Source organism: Epinephelus fuscoguttatus, linkage group LG1 (genome assembly GCF_011397635.1).
Source record: "Epinephelus fuscoguttatus linkage group LG1, E.fuscoguttatus.final_Chr_v1".
Lineage (NCBI taxonomy): Eukaryota > Metazoa > Chordata > Actinopteri > Perciformes > Serranidae > Epinephelus > Epinephelus fuscoguttatus.
In genome coordinates this window covers 16,297,530-16,321,678 of record NC_064752.1, presented here as the reverse complement: position 1 = coordinate 16,321,678, position 24,149 = coordinate 16,297,530, and the positions used below count along the sequence as shown (strand labels likewise).

General features: G+C 43.8%; 1 protein-coding gene across 1 annotated transcript; it reads right to left on the bottom strand.

Annotated features, from left to right (window-relative positions):
* Positions 1-1,417: 1,417 nt before the first annotated feature.
* On the bottom strand, positions 1,418-21,571 carry apcdd1l (adenomatosis polyposis coli down-regulated 1-like). The gene is made up of 4 exons (XM_049588103.1): positions 21,006-21,571; positions 6,570-6,753; positions 3,399-3,918; positions 1,418-3,052 (listed from the first exon to the last, which is right to left on the bottom strand). The coding sequence occupies exons 1-4, from the start codon at positions 21,088-21,090 to the stop codon at positions 2,279-2,281; spliced, it is 1,563 nt and encodes a 520-aa protein (XP_049444060.1). The 5' UTR covers positions 21,091-21,571; the 3' UTR covers positions 1,418-2,278.
* Between the last annotated feature and the right edge of the window lie 2,578 nt (positions 21,572-24,149).

The following is a 24,149-nucleotide window of genomic DNA, read 5'->3' as shown; positions in this document are numbered from 1 at the left end:
AGTTAGCTTTGTGTTAGCTTTTTAAAGAAATCATTATGCATTTATCTGTTTATGGAGATTAGACGAAATGACCGATGCATTGAAGGGGATGCGTTGGCTCTGGCTACACCAGATCAGCTGGTAATAGGCTACTGGCCCTTGGCTCCAGAGGCTTCTGGTTATCAGCAGTGGTGTAGTGATAGTTGATGAGGTAGGTGTACTACTAGGTTGATGGGTGGTTTACAGAGGAGGAAGTGTAGCCTGGAAATCCAGACCCAAATCTAGAAAGATTTAGGGTCTGGCTATGAGTAATGCAAATGGCCCAACTCGAGGGGCGGCACCAAGCATGCATTTGAAAATATCACTGCACGCAATTGGATAACACTATGGCCAATCAGAACAATGCACGGGGTGACGTATACGCTTAGCTACCAGCGGGGCTAACTGGTAGATTAGTACCATATCCGGTCGGCAAAACAGCAAAGATGTCCTTCTTGCAAAGGAAAGATTCGAGCGCCGTCTTCTCTTCCTCTTTTAGAGAAAAAAGCCAAGTCTAACTCGTTCATTGTAGCGGCCACAGCCATTTCAAACAACTGGTGTTCATCCGTAGCCATCTTGCAGCGTTTGCTGACTGATTCCGGACTTAGTCTTCGCAGCGCTGTCGTCATCTGTTTAGCTCGCCTCTGGCCCGCCTATATCAGATACACCGATGTGATTGGTGCAGCTCGGCTCCAAGGGCATGGGTAATGATTATCATTACTGATTGCCAGAGTGACTCGCTGAGCAAATTCAAATTGTGCTCTAGTGAGAACTCTGGATTTCCAGGGTAGAGGAAGTGGGTATACTGTCATATATTCCAATGGCTTTTTGGCTGATAGGTCTGTATACTGTAAACCGCCAGAAAGGGTGTGATATTCTGTGTTTGTGTGCAGTTCCTGTTTTATTTTGAAATGTCTTCTCATTGTGTTCAGGGTTTCTTTTACTTCCTGAGTTTTCCCGCCATTGTTGATTACCTCGTGTTTCACCTGTGTCTTGTTCCACTCACCTGTGTGTAGTTAGTCATCAGCCCTTGTGTATTTAAAGCCCAGTGTTTCCGCCATTCAGTTGCCAGAGTGTCATTGTCACCTTGTGTGTTCTCCAGCCGTTTCCCTTTGTTTGTCTCCTTGGTTTTTGAGTCTGCTTGGATTTATGGACTTTGCTTTTCGTGTGATTTCACTGAACAGATTTTTCTGCCTTCACGACTCCTGACCTCCTATGTATGTGTGTGTTTTGTGATTCTGAGTGAGTCCCAGCTTTGTACTAAAGCATCATCATCATCATCATCATCATATACCCCATATACCTGGGTATACCTTCCACCACACCGCTGGTCTGTCTCCAAGTGCCTGACAGAGCAGCATGGCTGTAAACACTTGTTTCAAAGATTGAACACAGGATGTTATGAAAAGCCATTTTAATACAAATAGAAAATAATCACTTCTTAAATGGCAAAACTAACTATAAAATATTAGATCAAAAATCTTCCTCTTATCAAAAGTATAAATGGTTAAAATAAATATTCATTAGATTTGTTTGGACTGGCTGCTGATAGAAAAGCAGACTAATACAGGAGCTTTGACGGAGGACAGAGATAAAGCAACATGTCACACCACAGTGGCATCAGACCAGTGAGGATGAGGATGGCAGCTGTTAGAGTGCTGATTACAATTGTTCCACTTTCCAGCTTCTTTTGTCTCCAGCATGTTGAGAAAACAACGTTCTGTACAAAGTGCATTAGTTATACTGCATCTTGGATGAAACTGAGCTCTCATGTGAAGTCCGCTGAGAAGTCCATGGCTTTTACTTTGATGTGGAAATGAAAACTGATCCACATTTCAATGCTGTGATTTTGCTTTGTAATAAAAGACATGACAAGAAAACTGCATGTACACAGAAATATGCAAAAGGAATAATTAATCTGTGAAGAGAGAACATTTGATCATAATGCAAAAGGAAGACGGTATAAAAGAATATATTTTTACATACTGACATGACAGCATTTGTATATACTGGTGGTTTATATACAGATTAGTTTAGGTAGAATTACAGCTGAAGTTAGGAGTCATTAAAGTGACTCTATAGGCAGCATCTGACAGCCAGATATAAATTTTTTTCAGCTCTCCTGAGTGTCTCATGATTTTTCTTGACCATCACACATGTTGGTCATCATCACGTGGAGGAAGAGTGAAAGAAAGCTGCCAGAAGACAATGTCCATCAATGACTTCAGCTGTGTAACAGGTGCGATTTGTGAATGTGTCTCTAATAAACAAAGAACCCGCTGCACAGCACAGATCCCAGCACCAGTAACACCAGCTGTGCCAGTCTCTCTGTCCCACTGGCTGCTAACTGGACTTGCTTGCTGTTAAAACCTGAGCCGTAGCGATAGGAAGGCTGTTTGTCCCCCCCGCTGCAAAGCACCATGGGAGCCTGAAAGGAAGTGGGCCTCCTGTGTGGTCGGTCTGGGCTTAACCCGTCAGTCGGCCTCTCTCCAATGAACAGCAGCGGGTGTTTCTTGTGATCCAGCTCAGTCTTGAAGAGCTCGTACTCCTTATGTGGCAGCTTGATGCCCAGCAGGGTGCACCCATCTGTGGGGGTCAAGTCCTGCTCCACGTTGACCTCCCAGCCTCCGGAGCGACCACACTTTCCAGGCCTTGTCGCATTCAGCAGCTTCGCTGTGGGCTCCTCCGCAGCTGTGACTCTCACCTGGGTGACCTTGAAGACGAATTCGGTGGCTCCTGAGACCTTGGCGGAGGGGTTTCCCTGAGCGTAGTGGCCCGAGGCTCTCAGGGTAAAAGTGGGCTGAGAGCAGGCGGGGTCCGAGTAGTGCCGGTAGATGCCCTCCCATGCGTGCTGGTCAGGATCGAAGGTGAAGTCTCGGGTGAGGAAGAGGACGTTGGGACGGGTTTCGCAGCGCTGGCTGACCCAGCGGCCGGCCAGAGACAGAGGAGCTGCAGGTCTGCGGGGCAACACCGGGGGGCGCTGCTCTGAGGAGCGATACACCAGGGCGCACACAGGGCAGGGGTGGATGTGATGCTACAAAGAAGAGGGGAGACAGTGTGATTTAAGGCTGCGACTAATGATTATTTTCATCATTAATAAAGTTGTCAATTAGTTTTTTTTGAACACCTGCTTTAAGGTGCAGTATGAGATTCTGGAGAAAGATTGTTGTTTGTTGAGTCTCATTCCTAGATTGTCAAATACAAATGCTTTGGGGTGGACCTTTAAAGTGCTCTTGGGCAGTGCACTGAAACCCCAACTGCCTTACTGTTGACCTGCTAATGGTACATTGTTTGTAGTGCCTGTGCCTGACTTTATAATTAATCTCCCACACCTCTCTGATCAACTCTCTCTGGTAAATACAAACACAGTAACGTCTCACCATGGCGTTCTGCAGCGGCTGTTGGTACCCTGTCGGTCTGTTCTGAGTCCTCTGTGCCCAGTCAGTGTGAATGTCCCCTAAGAGCAGCTCCTGGACCTTCCCTCCACGGCTGTGGTGCTGCGTCTCCACCCGCAGAAGTCCTAGCTCCAACATGGAGAAGCCCAGCGCTGCCAGGCATCCCCTCCCCGCCCGTGTGTTGTACAGCTCATACGGCTTCCCCAGCACCACACGACTCAGGGTCAGAGTCACGCAGGTCTGAGGCAGACTGGAGGCCAGCCTCTGCTTGGCTGCCATGCTGTGGACCACGATGCCCACCTTGCTGAGGTGGTGTTCAGCTTCGGTGCCCCCGCGGGTGATCCAGGAGGCCTGGCGCAGACGAAGCTTCCCCCTGATCATCAGGGAGTAGGCCGGGTCCTCGCAGCTGCTGTCTGAGTAGTAGTGCTGCAGGGCCTGGAAGTGACGGCTGGGGTGGAAGGTGTAGGAACGAGTGAGGAACTCTGGGCCGGGACGGACTTCACACCTGAACACAGAGGAATGAAATGGTCATAATGAGGTAAGATTAGTGATAGAAATCATGACCCAGTTACTCAAGATAATTCACAGACCTTGCTGTGAGCAGTTTCATGTAGGAACTATTTTCTTTCTACTAAACTACACCAACCAACCACACCACTGTGCAGAAGGAAGCGTGCATCTACTGCTAGCACCACTGAGCTAGCTAATGTTAAACCTGAATTAACTGATTTCTGGCCAACTTGTTAGCCAACAGTGGCCTATATATGCATTTTTGCTCTGTTTTGGATCTCCACCACCTCCTGAAGGAAATATATGTCTCTTTAGCTGCTCAGTGTTACCATATGTTCACCAGCTAGTTGCTAACTTTGTCTCTCTGTTGTTTGGTGTTTAACAGGCCATGTACAGTGACTTCAGCTTAAAGTTGTAGGCCAGAAAACTCAGAGCAACAAGCTGAAAAACTCATAGGTCAGGCCTAGTCCATACGAACACATGTATTTTTGAGAAAATAAAAAGAAATAAAAATCCTGTCCACACACACTGTTTTAAAATAACTTTGTCAAAATGTTATTGCAAAAACACAATTGATGCACTGTATAGAGTGTGCCACACCCACAGGAGGTGATATGACCCTTACCCTAAAGCCTTGTTGGCCAATCAGAAGCCACCGACAAAGCTATTACTAGAGGGCTATCTGGAGCTGTCAAATTCTGAAACCTATGTTCCTTAGTAAAGGGAAAGAAAAAACTGGACATGTATGTGTAAACATATAAAAAGTCCCGTTAGCAAGGTTAGAGCCAGAACTATTTTGGCCATGTCTGTCATTGCATTACATGTCGCGTCATTTGTGATAGCGCACACCCTGGCATTAAAGCCAACACTGAAAACTGAGTTTCTGAACATGTTAAAGGACAACTTCGGTATTTTTCAACCTGGGCCCTATTTCCCATGAGTATGTGTGCGTATGATTCATAGGTACAACTCGTTCTAAAATTGGTTCAGTATCGAGGGAGGCGGATGCAGCCGGCGGCTGCGAGACGAGCTAAAACAGTAACGGGGGCAAATGCGTCCCGTATAAGTTTGCGCATTAAACGTGCTTTTTTTCACCAGATCACCAGTGCTATCTCTGTAAATAGCATACTAAGCATTTTGAACACTGTTTATATAACATTGCCTCCACTGTGTCTGTAGCTCTCTCTACTCGTGGGACAGCTGTTTTCTTGAGGAAGAGGTGTTTCGGGATTGGATGTCTTCTCTTCTTCGGCTGGCAGTAGTCATCTTGGGAGAAGTGAGCACTGCAGACCCGATGGTCTGCAAGGCGCAGTGTCTGCAAAGGAGTGTTAGCATCCATTTGTAGCACAACTAGCCACAACTTCAGCATCTCACCGTCCGACAAAGGCAGCCTATGAAAGCTGTACAGGGTGTTGCGCGACATCCTGTTCTTGCAATTCAGATAAGCACAAACACGAACCATTGTTTTCAATCGATGCAGTAAAACTCTCAACTGTACTCCAGGACAACCAGCGCCACTCGGAGCAGCGCTCTGCATAGCTCCTCTGTTTTCTTCCGGCAACAAGCAAAGCTCTCACGAGGTGACGTCACAGCCCAGAGGAAGTGAAGGGTAAGGGAAACGCTTAGTATGCTATCTACAGAGATAACACTGACAATCTGAACCAGTCAGTGGTGAAAAAAAGCACTTTTAATGCGCAAACTTATACGGGACGCATTTGTCCCCGTTACCGTTTTAGTTCGTTTCGCGGCTGCCGGTTGCATCCGCCTCCCTCAATACTGAACCAATTTTAGAACGAGTTGTACCTATGAATCATACACACACATACACATGGGGAAATAGGGCCCAGGTTGAAAAATACCGAAGTTATCCTTTAAGCCTGGATGAAGTTTTACAAAAGTGACCAAGAATGCAGTTAACGTGTAGACAAAAATCCAATACGCATAGAGAAAGGTACGTTTTCAAATGTACCCATATGTAAGAGCCACAATGTGTGACTATAAGTTAATTTAAATATCATACAAAATTAATTTCCAGACATTGTATAAAACTTAAATATTGTATAAAAATGTAAAAGGACTAAAATGCATGTATGTTGAATTTTATGGTGAGGCTCCCTTTAATTTTGCACTTAAATCATGTGCAGTTTAGTTGAGCAGAGAGCTGCATTAGGCACCGCAGCACATAGTTTTTCTACCGTGTGACTGAGTCTATTTCAACTTCTCAGTAAACATTTTAAACTGTATTGCATCTCCTGTCATTCACGTCAGACTAAAGTAACTGTGCCTACAGCCCATTAGTAGCTTTGTTTGTGCATGTGTGGTCTAGTCTTTAGCCTTATGGAGGTGACTGTGTGGGTTTGTGCATTCTGGGATTTTACCAGGTCTCAAAAACCAAGTCAAGTCCTTATTTCTACGATTCAAGTCTGACTGAAATCCACATCTTAAGTGTACAACTGTGGGGGATGCTTGCTTCAATTCAAATTTGGAAAACAGTCTTTTAATACAGATAAGGATATAACAACTTGATGAGGCTGGATGTATATGTGAAGTGTCTTTTTAAGCTTTCTTGACTTAAATTCTACACATTTCTATATCTCTTGCTTGAGGACTTCATCGCTACAACAACTTAACTCAAAGAAAAATCACCTTGTTGACACCCAGGTGCCATCCAGTCTTGGAGGGATGTCTGCTGTGATTCTCACTCTGTCCTGTGGGTGGCGGTACTGACAGTCCTGCTCCCACTGCAGGCTCTCACTGAGGTTGGAGGAGGAAGTGAAGGAGGCTGTGGGCACCTCCCATAGTTTACTCCCTGATCCAGCCACAAACACAGCTACAGAGGAAGGGAAAGTCAGAGAACAGTGAGTAAATATTATCCCACCAGATAAACACACAGGGTCTTTTACACTCCATTTAGATTTCCAGGCTGATTTTGGGCGGACGCAGGAAATGGGAACACCAGAATGTTTCAACACTGAGATGATAATCGGCCTCCTTCATCAAAATATGAAGGGAACAGATAATAGCCACGAGGGAATATTCACATCTTCTCCCTGTTACATCTAAACACACTTCTGGTTGACTGCAAGCTGTGTCAGGGCTGTAATTTTGGTCAATTTTCCATGTAATGAGCGGTGAGCGGAGTGCTATAGAAACCATACATAGCTGTGAATCAGGACATTGGCCACGGTGTAGACAGTTTTGGCTTGTCACTCCAATCAGCCTGCAGCTGCAACACACAGGCCTTGTTTTGGGGATTTGCTTGGAGGCAGGAGGTGTGTGCGCACGGGTGTATGCTCTTTGTATATGTGCATTTCTATCATCAAGACAAAGCAAACAGTGGGTTTCTGACAGCAGCAGGCCGGCCGAGCCAAACACATCTGTTGATAATATGATTCAAAATATGATGATGAATGTTCTCGCTTGAGTTTTCCCAAACACTGACAGCTAAGTTAATCCAAATGAAAGCATTATTCACTCTATAACATTTATTGATCTGACACGTGCACATCTGCAGTCTGTCTGCCTGTCGTTGGTCATAACTGCGCTCTTTGCTTTTGTGTGTGTTGTCGACACGGCAAGGCCGAGCGTGCCGATCTGGTTTCAGTTGAGACAAAGAGGATTTTCTGATTGCACCCTCATGGTTGCAACGTGAGGAAACCCACTGGGGTTTGTCCGTGCAATGTGTGCAGTTTTTGTGAGAGTGTGTGTGTGTGTGTGTGTGAAAATTATGGCTTCAGTTTCATCCTTCCAAAACAAATGTCAAAAAGCGAAGGGGGATGAGTTCTCACAGACGCCTCCATCTCCTGTTTTCTCTTGTCTTGCTTCTTCTCGTCCCCTCAGTTTTATTCCTAATGGTGAATTATTGATTTTACATGTCAGTTTTTGTACGGATTAAAACAACTAAATATAACATGTTAAATAGTGAGCTTTAGATGTACAGTTGGGCTTAATTTGTTGCCTCTGAACAAAGCCAGTTTGCTGTTTCCCCCTGCTTCCAATCTTATGCTGATCTAAAGCCTTTTTCACACACACTGTAGCTCCTAGTAAATTACTGGGATGACCTTTCAGGCACTGTAAGTGATTTTCCGTCTTGTGCCTTTTCACACATGCCATGGCAATGCTGGAGCAGAGGGGTTAAGGGACAGTCCAGCAGATGGCAGTAATGCTAGAAATGTGTTGCCAGTAAAACCATTGTTTTCCTGTGGTACAGCACACCTGGCATGAGCTCCTTTCTTGAGCCACACATGACATTTTTCTAATCTTTTTTAGATGTGCATACAGGTTAGAATATTCTCACCTTTTCCTGGTAGCTGTGGTAGGAACAGTGGGACAATGACTTATGCAGACAGAAGGTTGATTTTAGAAGTATTTCGTTACAATGAAGGCCACCCTGTAATTCAAATACTAATTGGCGAATGCATGCCGTTTCTCCGGGTTTTCTCCAGGTACTCCAGCTTCCTCCCACAGTCCAAAGACATGCAGGTTAACTGGTGACTCTAAATTGTCCGTAGGTGTGAATGTGAGTGTGAATGGTTGTCTGTCTCTATGTGTCAGCCCTGTGATAGTCTGGTGACCTGTCCAGGGTGGACCCTGCCTCTCGCCCAATGTCGACCCTCAAGTGGATAAGTGGTGATGAAAATTGATGGATGGATGGATGCCGTTTCAAAGCACTGTTGCAGGATTCTTGTACACAAGTTGTATATGCCGGTGTCACAGTGTATCTCAGCTGGTCCTTGTAATCATGTGTAGTTGCCTTTTTTGTGTTTTTATGGTTCATTTCTAGTATATATTAACATGCTTTTTGGCTTTTCTTTGTAGTAATCTTATTGTGTGTTTTATATTGCTTGTTTTAGAGCTTTACATTTTTATTATCTGTATTTTTGTTCTGTAACTTATGTTGCTGCCTGTCTTGGCCAGGACACTTTTGAACAAAAGATATAAATCTCAAGTGGTTTTTCTGGTTTAATAAAGGTTAAATAAAAAATAATTGAGTACAATGGGGTTTACTATGCTGATAAAAGGGCTAGCTAACTAGTTAGCTGTTGGATTGGGAGAGATCTACAGAAAATGTGAGAGGGAAGGGGGAATTTATACCACATCATGATAGGTTGAGATAGGGTACCATCTTTGAGAGAGAGAGACCACATGTAATCGGGGGCATGAGGGAGATTACAGAGATTAATTTGTACGTGTTTTTCCAATAATCACGTGATTTCTCAGTCATGTTTTGCCTAACATGATGTGCCAAGGTGTTTTTGCTTCTCAGTGTGACTGGGGCCTTGTGGATACAAATCACCATAGTACCCAACAGAACAAGAAGAAGATAGAGCAAGGCCATATGTATGTGTACGCTCTGGAGGACGTCTCTTATTATTTCAGGAACGTGGTGGGCGAGGAGCTGTTTTTGTCTAGTGCTAGTTGACTTATAACGTATTTGTGTGTTAGATATCAAATCATGTGCGAAAGCACTGGCGTAAACCGTAAAGAAATCACAGATTCCAGTACGTCCTCAGCTGAGTCTTGTGTTTGGTTCAGTTCCTCCACGTTAAAGCATCTTTCGTCAGTCCCCTGCAATGCTGCTGCTTTCATTCACAACACAGCCGTACCAGCGTTTCACTGAAATATTACTAGGTCTTGAGGTAGGAGATTGGCGGTACAGATTTCCCTGAATAGTGCTCCATGCTCTGATTCACTCTTAACCCCCTGCAGGAAATGTTTCTAAACATTTCAGGGATAGACTCCATGTGTGAAAGGGGCTCAAGATAACCGTCTGCTGAGTGTTTTACATTTAACAGACAAGTGAGACAATATTTCGAGAGTCTCTGCCATAATAAACTTCTGTTTTAAGTCAGAGTGTCCATCTTACTTTTTCCTCCATTTCCATTTTTTCCTTCTCTGTTATTCCCTCTTGCTCTGCTTCGTCCTCACAGCTCTCGCATTCTTGCTCTCACTTTCTCAACTTTCCTTCAGGGTCATCTGTGGTCGACAGCTTTATGGGTGTAATCTCACTCCACTTTTTCTCTCCTTTGACTTTAGATGCACTTGGGGAGAACATCACCTGTCGAGCCTCCAGTTGAGCTGGGAGTTAGCTGTTGAGCAACAGATCAGTTTGTTCTCTTACGACTGAGCAGATGGAGCTGAAGGAAAATGGGGACTTTGAATGGAAAGTGTGGATTTTTATTTTTTTTTTCTGTGAAAGGCTCCCAAGATGGCGGCTGACTGATCGGCGTTTATTAACCTTGTTAGTGTCAGAGGGAGGATATTTTTTGTTCCCTAACTCTTGGAATGCCTCCCATATGCTGACCACAACCACAGACATGTGTGCAGCGCAGTCATTTCCTAGCATCCTTCCACCTGACACACACACACACACCCACGCACACACAAATGTAGAGTTTGGATAGTTTGAAGTATAAAGTCACCAAACCACAAAACCAGATTTAAACTCAGGGCACATTTCTCCTCCTTCAAGCTGTCTGTCAATTTGCTGATATGATTAATACTTCTCTTTCCTGTCAAAGGCATTGAAACATGTTTGCAATTTTCCCCCCATGCGGCGATATGTTTGTTTATGCTCCATGTCACTGCAGCTGGCTAGGGAACCCGGTCAGTCGGACCCAGCTGAGCTCCCACGGGAGAGTTCGGAGCAGAAATGCTAATCAGGATTAATTAATTTCCACCGCTCCTTGCAAGTCATCCAGTCGGTCTGTTTTGTGTTATCCACCCTTTGTAGCTGCATGCAACATGTTGCCTAAGTGGTTACTCACACACAGTGCAATGAATGGACAGAGAGGCGAGAGTCGCAGTATGTGATGTGGAGTCATTTTGGGTTGCTATATTTGAGTTTCTGTTTTTGCCAAAGCATTTCTATAGAGTTTCTTGAGGTCACTTGTCATTCAGCCCCTTTCCCTCTCTTGGATCTTACTCCAGTTGGGCATATGGTTGCATTTACTAAAAGAGTACTCATAAAAGCAGAGCTTAGTAAAACAAAATTGCTTATTGTGGGGTTTTAAGTATTCTTCTACAAAAGAGCCTATTCCGACCACAAGTGAGGCGATGTTGTAATACATATGATAATATCCAACCTCCATCCCAATTTGGAGGAGTTGGGGGACTATTTTAGTTGATTCACTTCCTACATAGGCAGTCAGATATCATTAATTTTACCCCGCAATGGTTTCCACTGATTTATTGTTCCGCCTTGGCCCCTAAAATCTCCCCCATGATGCAATCTGCACCTTTGTGTCACAGTGTGATGCTCGGTGCATCTTTCAGAAACAGGCTTTATGTATTTACCCATAAAACTCACTGGAAGATGGATTTAACGCTGTGAACAGTTACATTTATGGGTCATGTTGGCAGTTTATTAGGTACACCCAAGCAGCAAACTCTAGGACTGAAAAATGAAGCCCATGTGGAAGTGCTAAAAACTGCAGTTTCTCTGATGGCCACTTGAGGCTGACTCAAAAAGTGAGTCATACTCCACAGACCCTCATGATAAAATGAACATTATATTAAGGCTATAAGTTACACATATTTAAGGGCATGGCTGATTAAGTGACAGGCTGTCTGGGAAGCGTCACCACAGTCTATGAGTCAGATCAACCCCTCACTCCTCCACAGCTCCACAGTCTCAAACAAATATGGTCACTTCTGACTCCAAAAACCAAAGATGGCAACAGCTGAAATGCCAACTCGAGGCTCCACAAACCAATAGGTGACATCACGGTGGCTACGTCCACTTCTTTAATACAGTCAGATTTATACTTGTACATCAGCTCTATGCAGAGTCTACGCCATAGTCTATGCAGGTGGCCTATGTCAAGCATTTATACTTGTGTGGTGGTGCCTCTGCTGCAGTTACAGCTACAAAACACTAGTCGGCGGTGGGGTTTCTATGAAGTGCTGTAAATTTTAGTTGATTCCAAACACACCAAAAACACACATTAAACCTGGCTTAATAGCGACAATTTCAAACATAAGTAGCCTACTCAAATCTGCTTCACTCTAACTCGCAACATTCACAGACAAAGCATTTGTCTTTTGCTGGACACATTTTCCCCACAAATACAACATGCTAACTTTATTGGCACAAGCCTATGGCATTTTACCCCGTATAAATTAGCCTAGCAACTAGCGGACTTCTCTCTACTCATATGAAGCCAGGGACAACAGCAACATTTAAAAAAGATTACGCTACAAAATTCGGTTCACAGAACTACTACTACTAAACACATTTTCCCCACAAATAGGCTATAACATGCTAACATTATTAGCACAAGACTATGGCATTTTACACTGTATAAATTAGCCTAGCGACTGGTGGAGATTTCCTCTGCACACATGAAGCCAAGATAAATCTCACACAAGACTTAAAATGCTTTTTAGTGGAGGCTTTATTGTCTTTACAATTTATTGTTTCTTGTCTGTGAAATTAAAGTAAATAAAAGCTTTGTTTCCACTGAGGGAAATGGTTTCAGCTTACAAAAATAGACAGGAGGTCTGCACCACCGCAACGTTTAGTTACATTTCTGGGAAGGTGCAAGTCAGGCTACTGCTCTACGTCAAGACAGAGCCTACGCCGTAGGTATGTCATCGATTTGATGCAGAAGTATAAATCCCTCTTAATACAACAATCCTACAATACTACAGGCAACTCAGTGTACATATGTAGAATTGAGGTTCGCCTGGAAGAAATGAAACATAATGCTGTTTATTATAAAATGTCTGTGTCAGATATAAAAGCTAATTACACAACACACAGTAATCCAACTAATCAGGGACATCTGTGAGGTATTTGTTAAAACTGACAGCAGCTATGGGCTTCATACGGCCTCAAAACTGAGAAATAACACAGAGGAGAATTGATGAAGTGCAACGGCAAACATTTACTCCAATTAACTTCACTGAGGTTTTTTACTTTAAGGTGCAGTCTGCGATTCTAATCAAATACACTTTTTGTCAAATTCAGCAAATATCTCTTCACAGACTGCTGACTGTCTGTTCTTGTGGGCATACACAGCTGTGGCTCTGTAAATAAGAACAACAACAAAACAACAACAGCAACTCTCTGTCCTCCACATCCTTGCCCACATGGAACGGAGGCAAACCATGATAGTGATGAAATGTAAATAACAGTGGAAGTATTACCAGAGCTTCTGAAGGGGCACTGATGAGAGGGGCATATTTCTTTGGGTGTTGACTTGGAATAGTGTCAGTCTTTCTCCAGAATTGCTGACTCCACCTTTAAGTCACACCATGTCACAAACCTCCATGACTTAATAATTCACTGAAGCCTCACAACCAGTAAATAACACAGGCTCTTCCCACATTAAAGGATGTGTTTATATTTTTTCAAGTCCGTTTAAAACACTGTCAGGTGCCCAAATGGACATGGAAGCAGCTTTTGCTTGTTGTAGTCATTCCTCCTGTATAATACAGAAGTCTAATCACATCAAATGGGTATCTTCACATTTTGAGGTCTTTTTGGTTTAAAATTCCTTCTTTGCGTTACTCTCCATTCACCGCAGCTCGACAGAGAAACACTGTCCAGGAAACACAACGAGGAAACTTTGTACTGAAAACACTTCTGGAGACACCCTTGATTTGAAGCCTCATTTAAGTTACATTTTTGCACAGAATGAAGACTATGGAATTTGTCCCCTAACACTTTCATTTGGAGCTCATCAGAACAACCCGGTCTCACTCCATAGTCGTCGAAATCCAGCACTCGGGCAATGACTTGCTGTGTCAGACACGGACGAGAACAGCCATCCTTAAACATTGGCATGACGGCGAAAGTTAAGGCGGAAAAAGTCCAAGTAGGGTGGATGGGTCTGAAAAACACAGACTTTCACCCGGGAGAGCAATGTTCTCATCCCGTAAGATTATAAATCCAAACCCTGTTCTTTTTTTCCTAAACCCAACCACGTGCGCTCGTCGGTGGAGGAAGAAAACGTAAATTCCCATGCGTTTATTTTGAAAGAGACTGTATGTAACAGGCAGAACTTGACACGGCGTCCCAGAACGCCAACAACCAACACAACCCAGGGTACCTTTCACATCGTATCTAGACGAGGAAGGTCCATGACCAAAGTCGATATGTGACGAGGTCAAAGAGAGAATGTGTTGATCAGGAAGGGATCTCTTAATGGTCAGAATTAAGACAAGCAAAGGTCTGAATTCACTGTGCACATGAGCACCTGACATGAACCTATCCTGTAATGATAATGAGACAGCAAACATTTTACTTATTTTTAGTGTTAGGACTATGAATATATTGATTGGCAGCGAGATAGCCCAGTGAGTGTCAGTGCAAGTCTTATTTAATGTATGCAGGAAGCTGTGGCTCTGCTGTGGCTGAAAGGGTTAAAGACACTTATTCTCTCTGTCTTCCTGCCGTGCTGCAGTAAATCTGATGTCATTGTCCAGAGCAGCCGAACAGCACGCTACACATCTGTAATTACAGACAGACAGAGACAACACTCATCCCCCATTTGTCCTCACGCAGTATTGCAACACTCCCACAAGGGGTCAGCGCAGCAGCCTGTGACCTGTGTGTGGTCTGGACGGTCAGTCTGTCATCACCACCAACACTGCCGCCGCCACCGGCCCTCGTTTAGCCGACTGATGAGCAGCCAAAGTAATCTACCTGTCTTTGAGCTCCCATATTCATCAGCACACACTCACATGCACACGTGCACGTTCACAAAAACACACTGCACACATTGATTTACAGTACACTGCAGAAGGGATACCATTTATAAAGGACCTCCGGGCTGCACTCTGTTTGTTTGTTTGCATTTTTGATTAGGGTTTGGCAGCCCCCTCGCTCTCCTCTCTCATGTCTCATCTGCAGCGCCAAAGTCAAAATACAGTTTTATGTACTTCTTTATTTGGAGCTATCCTGGAAAAACAAGAACCAGATCCAGCCACTTTTGATTCAGGGCTTGCAGCGGGAATCAAGAGCTTGACGTTTCAGTCGACCCTGCGCCTCGTTCATTAGAGAGAGACGCCTTTGTCTGCTTCATAGCTGCTTCTATTGAGGCTTTGAAGGGAGAATCATTAAACCTGCCAAAGTGGAGGCAGTGAAGGTGAAAGAAAAAAAAGAAGCAGCGGTGATGGTGCACTGAAGTGATGGCAAGGCAGCACCAACTTCTCCATGTTCCAGTATTTTAACTGCTTCCTCATGTGTTTCCTACTTTATTTTACAACATCCTCACCCTATTTCTTGCAGTGTGGTTACCCCCAGTGTCTCGTAAAGCTGCTTTCTCATCTCTCTTTGCCTCAGTGCCGCAGCACAAAACCCTCCAAACTGTCCCTGAAGTGCCCGCTGCCCTCCTGGCCCACCTCCCCCTCCACTGATTACTGCTCCCCTCCCCTGATGAAAAAGCCATGATGTTTACGGCTCATTTCTCCTGGATGGATTTCAGATTCCTCCCGTCTTCCTTTTTTCCCCGTCTTTGTTTCATTTTTTTCTCTCTGTGTGTGTCTGTCAGTGGTTGATGAGGTGAATGAAGCTGGTCAGGAGGATGAGGGGTTGGAGTAGGGTGGAGTGAGGCTACTTCATGAGCAGGGATGACAAGATTAGTGAGGTGTTTTCTCTGTGTGTGTGATGCTGCAGTAGTGCCGAGATTCTGCTCATTCCACATATTTAGGTGACTGTTGCACATTCCTAACAGTTCACAGCTGCTTTTTCAGTCACTGAGCTGTCCTCCAGATCTTGGATAGGTGTTAGACAGGGATTTCCAACGTTATTTGGCTTGTGAGAGCGTACGAAACACTGTCTACTTGCAGCTCCTCGGCACAAATTGCTTATGTTGCTGCATTTGTTTTAACCTGGGCAGAGTTTGGTGCAAAGGGACTTTTTAGATTATTTGTCACTCTTGTGATGGTGGAGCAACTCAGGAGTAGCTCTGTTGTTCTTCATAGTAAACACCTATCAGGACTCATTAAAAAAAATAATTATCTAAGTAACCAGCTCCGTCACAGTTGCCTTTAAACAAGTCCAAAGCCTCCACACGTCACATATTCTTTATTTAAAACATGTAGATGTAGAAAACAACACACTGCGGTTTAACAAGCAGCTAGGGTTCTGTTTTACTGACCACCAACAGCTCACATTGGAATGAATGGATTTGGTGAGCTTGCGGTTGCAACATGGGAAGCAATGTGCAAGTGATAAAGTCGTGAGAACACTGCTGCAACAAATGGTGTCTAGATGCCAACGAGGCTAACGGCTTAGCGAGCTAGGAAAGGGGTAATGCAGGAAATGCAAAGACATAATGACAGAGGGAAAACGTGCCCGGTGGGAACATCGTTTTCATAACATTTCCCTCAGACGTATTCTCAAATTATGATGAAAAACTCTGTACGACTAAAACTACAACATATTAACTCGCCATCCACTGCAAAATGACCTTAGAGGCCTCATGAACATGGTAAACGCACCCCATTTAAAGGCAGCATCAGCCCCAGTGATCAAACCCTTTCAACAGTCTAGGAGAAGTTCTCTCCTCAACTACAGCCAAATGTAGTCAAAGTTGCTGATGCCCACCTGGCAGCTAAGAATACACAACGTCTAAATAGTAAGTCAAAAGACGACTTTTGACTTACTGTGTGGTTTTCACCCCTTTTGATGGAAGCTAATGCCCCCCCTGCCCCTGCACTGAGCTGTCAGCAAACTGTAAAGAGCCCTCTCCACTGTGTGATTTCTGGCCGTCTGAGATGAAAGTTGACGTACTGGTTGTCAATCTAAAACATTGGTCCTAGATCAAGATGTGAGACACGTCAACTGGCAACTCTGGTGAGCAAAGACAGCCTGCATCAAAAATTTAGCACTAAAATCTCACAGTGTGACAGCTGCCTCGGCCCACAAATCAACCGATCGGAGTATGACATGAAGTGATGCAGAATACACCAGTAAAACTTCACTTTTTAAATTAGATTTAGGAAATAAAAACACCCACACCTACACACCCAAACCAAAACGATGGAGGCAAAACATAAAGAAAACCAAGTTGTTGGGTCTCTAGTAAAGCAAGTCCCCAGGAACAGCACTGCACTTTGAAGCCAATTTTATATAGTGGCCGAAGTGGAATTACAACTTCCCTGCCCGTCACGTGATGCCATCGGCATCGACTTCTTTCCACTGACTTACATCGTGAAAGAGACGTCTGTAAATCAGCGGATAATATTTTTAAGGGGAAAATTAACCTTCCACGATACACGTTTAAAAAAGTCGTGAAAGTTGTCAAATTTACTACTTGCTGAATCCAGAGTAATTCTCCTACTGTCAGTCATGGGAGTGAGTCAGACACTGAGCAGTTGGGAGGCAGGTTAAATGATAGTGTGCTTGATCTATGGGCCGATGGATGCAGAAGATCCAGGTCATTTTACACCCAGAAACTTTTTTGGCTTCATGCGTCACTGAACAACTTTCATCAGAATGGCTGTGGCCCCACCTCCAATACTGTGCTCAGATCTCTTTATACATCCATGTAGTAAAAAGGGAAACCTGCATTTTGCATTTGGTTATTTGATGACATGCCTCTGCTGTGTGACAGTAAACTTACACAGTTGTTGTCTAAAGACGCCTCAAGACAGCAAATGTTGATGTCAAAGTACTGGAGTGTAACTAGGATTTGTAACTGTAATGTAATTATCGAGTTTAAAATCCCTTACACTACTCATTGCTAAACAGAAGTAATCTCACTCCCAAGTGATGTGTTATGGCCCTGTCAGGGACCGAAGAAGGCAAACAGAAACCAGTCCTGCAGAACCCTGTTTCTGTCTCTCTCCCTTTCCCCCTTGCTTGTCGCCAAAGTCAAGCAAAGGTCAGGTTGATTTAGAGTTTTTTCAAAGAACATGAGGTCTGTTGTTGTGTTATTCTAACCCTGAGCCCGCCTTCCTTTTTGGGGGGCTTTAACCCCACCATCTCATAGCGGTCTCCCGGACCAGGAGTCCCCCTCTGTCCCCGGGGCAGCGCATGGATGACCGCTGTTGTCTTTTCATCACAGTGTAAGCTGGTTAATCCAGCGGCCTCGTTTATTTAGAGAAGGGATCTACGGGGGTTTGCCCAGTGAACGCTGCTGCCAGTTCCACTGTGGTTAGCGAACTCTGGCTCCTGTTCACAAAGCAACACAACACACATCGTCCTGCTGCATTCACACCCTCACCATGAGTGAAACAGCTGCCACACCGAGCCCAAAAAAATTCCACCTACTCCACCATTTTCTCAGCTTTATATGTGAACCATTGCTTTTTGTGCTGTGAGAGAGCAGAGAGACAGCACCTGATAGTTTGGTGCCTCTTCTTGGTGGACGGCCGAGGCAGATGAGATGGAGATAGCGGACAAGACAAGTTGATGGTCCATTGATGTCTTCGAGCTGAGATTACATCAGTTTCACCTTAGTCCAAAAGCTCAGTTTGGAGACGTTTCGGGCGATCCAGTCAGTGACTGTTTCACAAACTTGGAGAGTTTTAAGTCGGACTGTTGCAGGCCGAAACATGAACACTGCATCCATGGTTTAATTCGTATTAATATGATATAGAGCTTTTTTTCCTGTATGGTAAAATGAAGCAGCAATAGGGTGGGATCACAACACGTTCCCATCCAGTCCGCTTCAGCTCACTGTCCCACAACAGGAAATTCTTTTGTCCAAGAATCCACCAGACCTCATCCAAATATTCACTGTGGTCTCTTCTATGTGGCCACTTTTATCTTTCTCAAAAACATTGTCAAGTGAGGCAGAACCCAGAGAACGAGAGTGTTTGTAGCTTTAGAATTAAAAGTTTGGGTTCGAAAGGCATGAACGGATTATGAGACGACGGGCCCCTGGGCACAGATATATGCAAAGGACCCAACCACCTTTCCTACACAGGAGCAAGACACACACACACTGTGGTAGTTTTACATGTCTTTGTGGTGATTTTATGTCTCTTGTAGTTGTGTTTCTCATTGTTGTTCTTGTTTGGGTCTCTTTTGGGTAATTTTTGGTCATTTTTCTGTCACTTTGTGGTCGTTTTGTGTCTTGAAAGTAATTTTATGTCTTTTTTAGTTGTTTTTCTTCTGGTTGTTGTTTGTTTGGGTCTCTTTTGGGTAATTTTGTGTAATTTTTGGTCATTTTTCTGTCACTTTGTAGTCGTTTTGTGTCTCTATATCTTTATGTCTTTTTATGCCTTTTTTAGTTGTTTTTCTTGTCGTTGTCGTTGTTGTTTTGGTCTGTTTCAGGTAATTATAAGTAAATTTTCTGTTGCTTTGTAGTCATTTTGTGTCTCTTTAAGGTCATTTTACGTCTTTTATTAGTCGTTTTTCTTCTCGTTGGTGTTGTTTGGGTCTCTTTTTCCCACTTAATTTTTTGTAAGTTTTGGTCATTTTTCTGTCGCTTTGTAGTCGTTTTGTGTCTCTTGAAGGTAATTTTATGTCTTTTTTAGTTGTTTTTCTTCTCATTATTGTGGTTTGGGTCTCTTTCAGGGGATCTCGTGTATTTTTTGGTTATTTTTCTGTCACTTTGCAGTCGTTTTGTGTTTTCTTGTGGTTGTTTTTTTGTCTTTTTATTGTTGTTTTGCCAGTGTTTGTACTTATTTTGTGTCATTTCACAGGTCATTTGCATCTCTTTGTGGTCTTTTTGTCTCACTGTGGTCATATTTAGTCTCCTTCTGGTTGGTATTTGTTAATTTGAGTGACATTTTGCCAGTAGAGACCAAGGGGCCTTTGACACTTTGGGCCCCTGGACCCGTTAGGCCTGTTTAGTAATTTATTCATGTTCAAAGGATGCCCAGTAAATCACAAGCAAACAGTTAGTATAAAGCACACTGACTCGGGAAGCTTTCCTTGCACAGAAATGTCGTTACACTTGTCATAATTCATCTGAATTTAAATTTTATGGTGCAAACAGTTTTGCTTTGGTGTCGGTTTTGGCTCTTTGAATTAATCCCTGATCAGTTCTCTGCTGAGGAGCTGCTGAGCTCCCTCTGACATCTGTTTAGGGCCAGCGGCTCAACCTCGCCTGTCTCCTCTGCTCGACTTGAGCGGTGAAAAAGAAAACAATCCACAGATACCAGTCTACCAGTCTACCACTGAAGCAGCTAGGGATGGATGGAGACAGGGGAGGGGAGGGGTGGGGGAGTTGCTGGGTGATGAGTAACTGGGCAGATGCCACCTCCTGTCCGTCGCCCGCCACTCATCACCCTAACCAGCCCTGATGGCCAAAACGCAGAGCTTCCGCGAACGAGGCTGCGGCGGCTGGACAATCAGCTCTGCACAGCAGCCTGAGGTGAAGTCAGTAATGGCTGTCTCCTGTTATTCTAACCATTAACATAATGGCAACATTAGTTCCAGGGCCACGCTTCTCTGCTCCGAGGGAACTATTGTTTAAAGGCACCAGCCACAGCTCTCTTTTAGAGGCTCCTCCACTCACCACAGATCCGCTTTGAAGACACACAGAGGAGGAGCAGGGGAACACAGACCGGCTATTCATAAGTCTAACGCCACCATAGGTCGTGTTTTTATTTTTCAAAGTGCTGATCCACATGTTGAACTCTGCAAATCATTTCAATTGTGACAAATTGCATAATTACTTCCTTGTAATTATGAGTTTGTCTGTTATAATCTCTTCTGTTTTTGTGTCTGTATGCTGCCATGTGTTCTTTAAGCTAAATCCGCAAGTGTTCAGCTGATTTCTCACATGAGAGAGCGTTTATCTCTTTTTTTTTCATACTGGAAAAGCTTTGGATTACAGGCGGAAATCTGCTGCGATCTTTTAAGATCAGATTCTAAATGCAAGATTTACAAGTCAGTCCCGTACTTAGGAATACAATTTTTTTAGGATTCATAGACCGTGTGATTTTCTAACACCAGCATCAGTTTGAGCTTTACCAAACTAAACTAAAATACTTATCTTAATTTTTTTTAAATCAAAACCAGGCTAAAATATATTAGGCTTTGTTTAAATTTAATCAGGTGAAATCTGCACAAATTTAGAGAACAGAAATCTGTGCATTTATTTAAGAAAAACTGGACGACTTTTTAAAAAACAAAAAAACACACTCTGTCATCTTGCAGACAGCGGCTGAACTCACCTTGCCACAGCCACAGCAGCCAGACTCCCCTCAACAGGTGACTGAAACGTCCGCTTGACATGTTTCCTGCTTCCGCACACTTCATTCACACACTCCTCAGCTCAGAAAACAAACTTTGATCCTCGGGAAATCCAAGACACAGAGAGGGCTCCTGTCAACAAGAGACGATCATGTAGGATATCACCATGACACAAGCACATGTATGAAGAGTCCAGTAATCCCCCAGATGAAATTCTGGTCTCCTGTTCAGTCAGCAGGGAGTTTCTTCTTCTTTTTGTTCTTCTACCTCCACTTCTTGGCTTCCATGGTCTGATAAGAAAGTCCTCCGTTGGAACCACACGCTTCATGCAACTCCTGCACACTGCTGCTGCCCTTAAGTGGGGAGAGAGGGAGAGAAAAATGCTCTCTCTTTCTCTGTGTCTCTTTCTGTCTCTCCACCCCCCGCTCTCTCTCAATCACACACCGTTGCCTCACTACTGTGCAGCTCTGTGGATCTGTTCCACTCCATGCATGTGCAGCAGACTGTGTGTGTGTGCATGTGAGCAGGAGTATTTTGTGTGTGTGCTCTCCCGTCTGGCTCTTATAGTTTTGAGCTGAGAGGAGGGAGTGAGAGAGGGAGAGATGGAGGGAGGGCAGAGATAGAAAAAGTTTCAGTGTGTGTGTGTGTGTGTGTGTGTGTGTGTGTGTGTGTGTGTGGAGGAGGGGGTTTGAGCTTCAAACTTCCTAAAGCGAAGGCTCCAGGGAGCTTTTAGAGCAAGGTGCAAAAGGGCAGCGGTGAATAGGAGTTAACACTGCAATGCTACACCACATCTCATGCAACACCCAAATTACATCAACCCAAAATATAACAACATGTTTTCTCACTTACTGCAGCTCTGCTGGTGTCGAGCCATGCAGATAGTTTTGTGTTGGTTTGACGATAATCATCTCTGAAATTCTTGCCTGCACACAAATAAGATGGAGGTAAAAAGAATTTAGTTTGTTGTGTTTACGGCATTTAAAACCTGTAAACAATGTTGAGCAGCAAGTGTTACTGAGTAATGTGCTAAGTAGTGTAAGTGATTAGAATTTGATATTCAGTGATTACATTGCAGTTACTTATCGCAGTAGCACGTGTGTTTTCAACAATTTAAAAGTCAGCTTGTCACTGTTTCTCTGTGTTTAGTGGAGAAACTGGTCCTGGGTATGTTAGTTTGGAGGATTTTGGAGAGTTCGTTTGTGTAACTCACCGGATGTAGACTGTGGCTACAAATCTGCCATTGGCCGGCTACTTGGGCTGGCATTAACCCCACTTCTGCTATCTGCATGTTACCATTTTTTAAATTCCCTTTTCCTGCAGAAAAATAATAAGAACAACCTTTGAGCTAACAACCTACACGCTGAAAATGGAACGTTTGATGAAAATTTGAATCTTGCAATAAGGCCTGCCTGCTTTGTTCTTTTGAATTGTTGTATCTGAAACTAATGAAACAGCTTGTGAACACACCACAGAAAAGACTGCCTAATGCTGATCCATTTTCTGACACGATCAGTCGGGCTCGATTTGCCACATCTTTAAACTCCGGCAGAAGCCAGTGACATTAACTCGCTGCTTGATCCATTCCACTTCACAAGAGCTACTGTGATATCTTCGTAATAATGTTCCGCTTGAGTCACATACAGCAAATTGTCTGAGGTTTTAACGTGCCCCTTGAGCTCCTCCAGAGCTAGTACAGTTAGTTACGTATAGTCAGGCTTTACCTCTGGGGCACTGATTATCAAATAATGTTTGTCTTTTTATCATTAAAAGTTGAGTCACACACAACATACATCTTTTTTATTTTTCTGTGGTGTGTTCTTTTGCAGAAAATTAGCCTTTCTAATGACAATGCTCACCTCCCCACGTGTTCCACCAAAACAAGTTCCATCCCGACACTGTTCTGCAAGAGCACCGTCATTGAATGCTGAGCACTGCAGGTGCACGCAGTTGCTCCGCAGTTGCTGTGTGCCTATCATAGTTCTGCGTCCTGTTGGTCTATGTCGCTATGCAATTCCCCGCCAAAGCACTTGGGGTGCGGTGTTCTTTTATATACCTACGTAGACTCTGTGACGTCTATTGTCGTTGCTTGTTCATTGTTTGTTTATCTTCCGGCTTTGCTCTAGTCACAGTGAAGATGGTGACCAGGAGAGAAAGACAGTTGCTGGAGCTCGAAATGCTCTTATCACAAAAATTACGACGACGAAGAGAGAGGCGACTGTGCCGATGGTCTGTACGCCTGTTGAATGGCTCGAGGCGATGTTGTGGTACTGCAGCAGGTAGAGAAACCTTGCGAAATGCCGGAAATGATGTAGTTTGAAGGACCAATCTTAGCTCTTGCGGTTTGCGTTGGGTCTGCGTTGCCTCGACGTGTGGTTACAATTTTTTGGAGTTGCACGTCGCGTCTCTGCGTCAGTCACAGAGGGACACAATGCCTCCGCAAAGCCCTCTGCGTTGTAGGTGCGCAGAAGCATAAACCTTTCTTCAGGAGTTAACTTCTACAAGAAGAGGGGAAATGTGCTTTATATGGTTTACATTATTTAACTATCTGGCTTGCTAGTTTTGTCCACTGGTAATCCTACAGTCAGGAGTCACCTGGATTTGGACAGTGAGAAGCTGTTCTTGTTCATCATAATGTCTTGATTTCTTTAATGGTACGTCAAGGCACATTTCACTGTGGGCAAAAGTAATGTCATGAGTAATGTAACATGGCGTTTACTGATTGAGTTATTAGTTGAGTAATTAAGAAATATGCTACCTTTTCTACGAGTGACAATAAGGAAATGATCATGTTACATGCCCATCACAGTTTGTTATCCCCATAACATCCAGTTTCCTTTGATTTCCCCTTTAAATACGGTCCACCTCCTCACGGAAGCTTTATTTGATGTTTGCATAATAAGCAGAATATTCAAAACCCAAGACACTCAATCACATGGAAATATTTTGTATGTCTTGTGCATCAATTTATAGACATCTCTCTGAACTTCAGCCTACAGTACCAAGATGTATTTGCTCTTTGGACACTTTCCCCTCTGAAATGTAAAAATAAGGTTCTGTTGGTTTGAACAATGTTTGGTTGCACAGCATGAGTTTGTCATAAGATTGAATGAGCAAAGGAAAAAAAG